Here is a 7500-nt window from a genome sequence, read left to right on the forward strand (position 1 = left end):
CAAACAGACACATACACTCACACATGCTTTTAATTTTATTTTGTATTTTTGATTATGTCTGAAATAAATTGAATCAATCAATCACTGAATATTTCCTTTCTCTTAAACCTGCAGTGTGTAGAATTTTGGGTTTTATTTCCTAGCAGATTTTGTAGAAAGTAATTATAATATCCATAAGTACATTTAATTTGGTGCATAATTGCTGAATTTTTTTTTTATTACTTTTTCCCTTAGAAAGGGTCTCATATATGTCCATATTTCTCCATACTTTGGACCAAGGCCTTGTCACCGCCATTTTGGAAGTGTCATAGTTGGAATGTCATCAGGTGCATTGTTTAAAATTTAGAATAGTTCTTGTCCTTGAAGGCCACTGTAGCTTCTGTTATTATTCGAAAGGGGTGGGGTTACCCAGGGAGCGTTGCATTCTAGAACTTTGTAGAACTTTCTTGATGATGTCATATTACACACTGCACCTTTCACTCCCGTTCAGCCTGTGATGATGCCAGTCGGGAGATTCTTCACAGCAGCTACAACCTGACCAGCACCTTGGCCTCTGTCATCTACTACAACAGCGCCACCCCAGGAGAGCCACTGGTACTGCAGGTATGGCCACACACACACACACACACACACACACACACACACACACACACACACACACACACACACACACACACACACACACACACACACACACTCACTCACTCAGAGACATACACACACACACACACACACTCAGAGACATACACACACACACACACACACACACACTCAGAGACATACACACACACATGCACAAGCACACTCGCTATCACTTACAGACAGACAGACAGACAGACAGACACACACTCAATCACTCACAGACAGACAGACAGACTCACAGACAGACAGACAGACAGAAAGACACAACCACATACACACACTCACACACGCACACATCACTGCATCTCCATCCATCAGTGGACAGGATTTTAATCAAAGTATTTTTCCCTCCTTTATAAACTCAAACTCAGTAGTGAATTATTTGCTAATCTACAAAGTAATCGGTTGTAATAAGCCTTTAGCTTTTCGGTCGCTATTGTTTTTTTATTGCCTACGTGTTGTTTAATATCTAACGCCAACTAGAGCTACAAAGATTAATCGACGAATCGATTATTAATCGATTACTAAAATAATCGGCAACTATTTTGATAATCGATTAATCGTTTTGAGTAATTTTTTTATAAAAAAATTCCAAATTCTCTGATTTCAGCTTCTCAAATGTGAATATTTTCTGGTTTCTTTAATCCTATTATGACAGTATACTGAAATATCTGTGTGTTTTGGACATAACAAAACATTTGAGGACGTCAACATGGGCTTTGGAAAATTTATCAAAATTTTTCACCATTTTCTGACATTTTACGGACCAAAACACTGATCGATTAATCGAGAAAATAATCAACAGATTAATCGACTATCAAAATAATCGTTAGTTGCAGCCCTTGAATGAATAGTTGAGGTGTAAGGATTTGAGCCTGATAAACTCACATTTACACATGATGGTTAGATCACTAATATACTGTTGGTGCTGTTGTGATGTTTTCTTGTTTGTGTCGTTCAGTGTTTGCAGGTTCTACAGAAACTTACCTACAACACTCGAATCTTCCAGTCAACAAACTACATCCACGAGCTCATCACTTTCCTCGTGACAAATATGTAAGAACCAAATCTCCCTTCTCCCTTTTATAATGTAATCACCTGGTCAATGATCAAATTCCTTTGTGATTTTCTCTACTTATGACATCTATTGCAGCATGTCCGTCCTGGGAGAGGGATCCCTTACTCTGTCGACTCTCCCTGAGATTTCTTCAATTTTTTTTTAATCCCGGTAAAGGGTTTTTTACTGGGAGTTTTTTCTCAGCCGAGCTAAGGGTGTAAGGGCAGGGTGTCATATTGTATCATACTGTATGAAATGTAAAGCCCACTGAGGCGAATGTATTTGTGATTTTGGGCTATACAAATAAAACTGATTTGATTTATAACATGATGAAACTGGAGCACTGCCATGTGTTCATTTGACATTCAGCTGACACTTAAAGACCTACTGTACTTCACCGGTGGAAATATGAAGGTGTATTGAACTCTGAGATCCTATGTAGAATAAATATGCATTTTTTTTTTAAAATTGGGGTTATCGTAGCCTGAGAAAAGGCAGAAAGAGTGTTTTATGGTCTCACTGTCTAACCCTACATTTTCCCATGTGTGACATCAAACATGAAGGGTTAGGATTAACAGGACAGCTGGGCCAAGGGAAGACTAAGGGAAGACTGAGGGAAGAAAAACCTCATTCATTATATTATAATACTGATTTTAAAATGACAGAACGCCGGTTCCGTATGGGTGATGTATGTATGTAAAAGGTAGGGCTATGAATCTTTTAGTAGGCCTATCCCACAATTCGATTCTGATTCTTGGGGTTACGATTCAATTCAAAATGATTCCCTATTAAAGGCCTACTTCACCGGTTGGAATATGAAGGTGTATTGAACTCGGAGATCCTATGAAGTATAAATGTGCAAAAAAAAATTAAATCGGATCATCCTAGCCTGAGAAAAGGCAGAAAGAGTGTTTTATGGTCTCACTGTCTAACCCTACATTTCTCTTTCTGTGATGCCTTTAAAAAATCTATTTCTCAATTCAGTTCAAAGGAGGATTTCAGGATCTAACTCCAGTGCCAAGAGGCGATGTGGCAAATTAATTATGGTATAACATCAAATTAAATTAAATGAACAATATAACTTTGGTTCTTGCTCCAACAGCCAGTCTCACAATGATGACATCATCTTGCCGTGCCTCGGTCTCATGGCCAACCTGTGTCGGGACAACCACTCAGTGCACAGCCACATCAAGTCTCTGGTGAGTTTTTTTTTTTTTTTTTTTTAAGATAATTTTTTGGCATTTTCAAGCTTTATTAGACAGTACAGAGTTGAAATGGGGAGACAGAGGGGGGGGGGGGGATGACCTGCAGTAAAGGTCCACGGGTCAGATTTGAACCCCGCGACCACTGCAACGAAGGCCGGAGCCAATATGGTACACGCTCTATCCACTACACCACCGGAGCGACCCAGCATTTTTTTTAACAGGTTAGAAAACAATTCAAAACAGAAAATTAATTGGGGAAGTATTTTGATAATTTTAGATTTTTTTTTTTTTGTCATGTTTATGCTTTATTGATAGTGTAGAGACAGAGTTGAAATGGGGCAGAGAGGGGAGTGACATGCAGAGGACGACCGCGGGCTGGAATCGAACCCGGGTCCGCTGCTGGCCGAGGCCCATGGGGGGGGGACGCCCTACCAACTGAGCTAAGGGCGCCCCCGTATTTTAATAATTGATAGATTTTTTTGTTGTTGCTTAATTTCTTCGTCTGATGTGATTGTAAACTGAATACTCCTGGGTTTTGGTCCCACCCTTTGGTCATTCTGTTTTTTCACAACATATTTATTGCAGTATTTTTTACAACACAGACAAACAACCCTTTAGTCATTCTTGTGTGTGTGTGTGTGTGTGTGTGTGTGTGTGTGTGTGTGTGTGTGTGTGTGTGTGTGTGTGTGTGTGTGTGTGTGTGTGTGTGTGTGTGTGTGTGTGTGTGTGTGTGTGTGTGTGTGTGTGTGTGTGTGTGTGTGTGTGTGTGTGTGTGTGTGTGTGTGTGTGTGTGTGTGTGTGTGTGTGTATTCTTCACAGGACAACTTAAAACCTTTCTACCGCACGCTGATCAACTTCCTGGCCCACAACAGCCTGACGGTGGTGGTGTTTACGCTGTCCATTCTGTCCAGCCTCACACTCAACGAGAAGGTCGGGGAGAAGGTAAGAGGGGAGCGACCATATCCCCATTCTTCCCTGATGTTTAGTTTGGTAGAAAAAGATTACTGATGTCCCAATACATGTGGTCAGAAGCAGCGTCCTGAAAAATATCCCCGGATGCCTAACTACTACATCCAGTCGTGATCTATATAAAACCTATCAATTATTATTATTATTATTATTATTATTATTATTATTATTATTATTATTATTATTATTATTATTATTATTATTATTATTATTATTATTATTATTATTATTATTATTCATAAAAATACAGAGTATTTGATTTAGAAAGCAGGATATAAGTTATCTAGTGTGTGTGTGTGTGTGTGTATGTATGTGTGTGTGCGTGTGTCCGTGTGTGTGTGTGTGTCATGCATGGGCAGATAACCGATCCAACCTTATCAAACTAAAACGACAATATCTTTTATTATTTGGATTGAAAACATACCTAACTCTTTTCAGATGCTTTACTATCATGTAACTAACTCCCCACATGACATAGTTAGAAGGAATTTGTGGGTTTGGGTTTTATAGGGGCTTTAAAGAGGACCTATTATACTACTTTTCTGGTCTTAATTTCTTGTTTTACACTGCTATAGAGCAACCTGACACGAATCACATCACAAAAAACTATGTAGATTTTCGGGAAGCTCTTTCTCTTATTTTGGCGATCCAGCATGTCTGTGCTTCGGCCATCTCCGCTCCCTCCGCCTGTGCTTCGGCCATCTCCACTCCCCCCGCCCCCTCCTGCAAACCCCACTCCGTTGTGATTGGTTACCTTCCTTCCGGAACACTTTCAGTGGCGGGAAGCGCGAGCATGGACCTATAAGGGCACGAGGCAGACGCGAGCAAGGAAGTGACAGCATTACCATACATGGAAACATCCGCGTGGTGACGACACCAAGTTACATGCGACGTCACGAAGTTACAAAGCGTCAAGCCGCTTTGAACACGTGACTTCTCGACTGGCTAGAATAGTGTCTAGTGCTCTGCACAGACACCCCAGACGGTCAGCAGGGAATACGTCGAAATGCATGTAAGTCATTATTTGATAATTTAGTATGGCTAAGCATGACTATGAATCATCATAACAACGTTTATAGGTCATAAAAGTCAAAAAGCATCATAGGTCCTCTTTAAGAAGGTGTTTGAACCCTTTTTTCGATCCCCTTTTTAACTTCAGTTTTTAGGTGAGAATAGAGGAACAAACCATTTGAAGCCGAGCTGCTTTATAATTAATAATCACCCGTTTAATTTTAATTGCTGCCACTCTTCACCACTGTGTAAATGTTTCAATTGTTTTTTTTCTCTTCACCTGTTGTTGTGTATTTGATGTATTTGCATTGAATATTTTGTAAGTATTGTTGTTTTTCCTTTGAATTTGTTTTGAACTCGACGTCATTGTAAATGAGAGTCACCCCTCAATTGGTCTCTCGAGGATAAATAAAAGTTAAATGAAAATAATCCTTCAGACTCAGGGCGCTCGGTGGTTTAGTGGTTCAGCTTGAAAAAAATAAATGTAGAAAGAACTTTCCGACTGACCGTCTCGTCTGTGTCTCTGTGGTCTTTGATCTTTCAGCTCTTTGATGCGAAGAACATCTACCAAACCTTCCAGCTCGTCTTCAACATTATCGTCAACGGCGACGGAACTCTGACCAGAAAATACTCTGTCGACCTTTTGGTTGACCTGCTGAAAAACCCCAAGATAGCTGACTGCCTCGCTAGGTACACACACACACGCACACACACGCACGCACACAAACGCACACACATGCACACGCGCGCACACACACACACACACACACACACACTCACAAACATTCAAACTCACTCACTCACTCACTCACTCACTCACTCACTCACTCACTCACTCACTCACTCACTCACTCACTCACTCACTCACTCACTCACTCACTCACTCTCTCACTCTCTCTCTAACACACACACACACACACACACACACACACACACACACACACACACACACACACACACACACACACACACACACATGGCTCTAACCTCACGTTGCACTGAAACTAAAGCTGAAAACCATCTTTTTCCATTTCCAGGTACGAGCACTTCTCAGCGTGTGTGTCTCAGGTGTTAGGACTGTTGCAATCTAAAGACCCCGACTCTGCTGCTAAGGTGAGCTGAGAGACAAACCACATCACGTCTGCACACGATACACTTTCCTGTGTATGGGTTGAGCCGACTCCAGTGTCTCTCGTTTTACCATTTATAGGCATATGTTTGAGTAGAACATTTTGGTTTTATAATATAAACTAGTGACAACATTTCTACCAAATTCCAATACGTTTTTTTTTTGTCATTAAAGGCCTACTTCACCGGTTGGAATATGAAGGTGTATTGAACTCGGAGATCCTATGAAGTATAAATGTGCAAAAAAAAATTTAATCGGATCATCCTAATCTGAGAAAAGGCAGAAAGAGTGTTTTATGGTCTCACTGTCTAACCCTACATTTCTCTTTCTGTGACATCACAGAAAGAGAAATGTAGGGTTAGACAGGTGAAGTAGGCCTTTAAGACCATTTTCAATAAGTTACGTAGAGATGACGATTTAAGAAAAATCCAGACTGGTCTCTTAATTTTTTTCCGGACCTATAACCCTCCGATGTGTTCGACTTTTGAAATGTTATGCGGTGCAGCCCAGGTGCATGAAATAATTCCTCATAAATGTCAGGCTCTGCAGCTGCATTAACCACTGACCTTGTTGTGGTAGGAGAGACTTAACTTAAACCTGCAGTGTGTAGAATTTTGGGTTTTAACTTAAACCTGCAGTGTGTAGAATTTTGGGTTTTATTACCTAGCAGATTTTGTAGAAAGTAATTATAATATCCATAAGTACATTTCATTTAGTGCATAATAGCTGAAATTTTTTTTTGAATTATTATTTTTTCCCTTGGAAAGGGTCTCGTATATGTCCATATTTCTGCATATTTTGGACCAAGGCCTTGTCACCGCCATTTTGGAAGTGTCATAGTTGGAATGTCATCAGGTGCATTGTTCAAAATTTAGAATTGTTCTTGTAGGCCACTGTAGCTTCTGTTATTATTCAAAAGGGGTGGGGTTAGCCAGGGAGTGTTGCATTCTAGAACTTTGTAGAACTTTCTTGATGATGTCATATTACACACTGCACCTTTAAGCCTTTAATAGATATCGTTATGTCTTAGAGGCAATTGTTCTGCTTGCCCACTTAGTCCTATCTACAATTATCAATTATGAGGTATGTATCAAAAAGGAAGTGTCAGTTAGAAATAATAGACAACCAAGTAGGGCGCCCTTAGCTCAGTTGGTAGGGCGTCCCCCCCCCCATGGGCCTCGGCCAGCAGCGGACCCGGGTTCGATTCCAGCCCGCGGTCGTTCTCTGCATGTCACTCCCCTCTCTGCCCCATTTCAACTCTGTCTCTACACTATCAATAAAACATAAAAATGCCAAAAAAATATCTTAAAAAAAATTATAATAATAGACAACCAAAAAACTATATTTTATCTCTCCATAACATATTTTTGTGTGTGTGTGTGTGTTGTTGTGTCTAGGTGCTGGAGCTGCTCCTAGCCATGTGCAGTGTGTCCAGGCTTCGGTCCCTTCTGTGTGAGGTGGTGTTCAGACCAGCCGGAGGTCTGAGA

General features: G+C 40.5%; 1 protein-coding gene across 1 annotated transcript in view; it reads left to right on the forward strand.

Moving 5' to 3' along the window:
* Positions 1–7500, forward strand: part of cip2a (cellular inhibitor of PP2A) — a 26009-nt gene that overhangs the window by 1565 nt on the left and 16944 nt on the right. The window contains exons 4-10 of the mRNA XM_080050522.1: positions 491–603; positions 1604–1698; positions 2802–2898; positions 3724–3846; positions 5429–5574; positions 5922–5997; positions 7411–7492. Of these exons, the coding sequence (XP_079906648.1) occupies positions 491–603; positions 1604–1698; positions 2802–2898; positions 3724–3846; positions 5429–5574; positions 5922–5997; positions 7411–7492 (732 nt within the window). The remainder of the gene's footprint in view (positions 1–490; positions 604–1603; positions 1699–2801; positions 2899–3723; positions 3847–5428; positions 5575–5921; positions 5998–7410; positions 7493–7500) is intronic.

The sequence above is a fragment of the Ammodytes marinus genome (assembly GCF_949987685.1).
Source record: "Ammodytes marinus genome assembly, chromosome: 21".
NCBI classification, from domain to species: domain Eukaryota; kingdom Metazoa; phylum Chordata; class Actinopteri; order Uranoscopiformes; family Ammodytidae; genus Ammodytes; species Ammodytes marinus.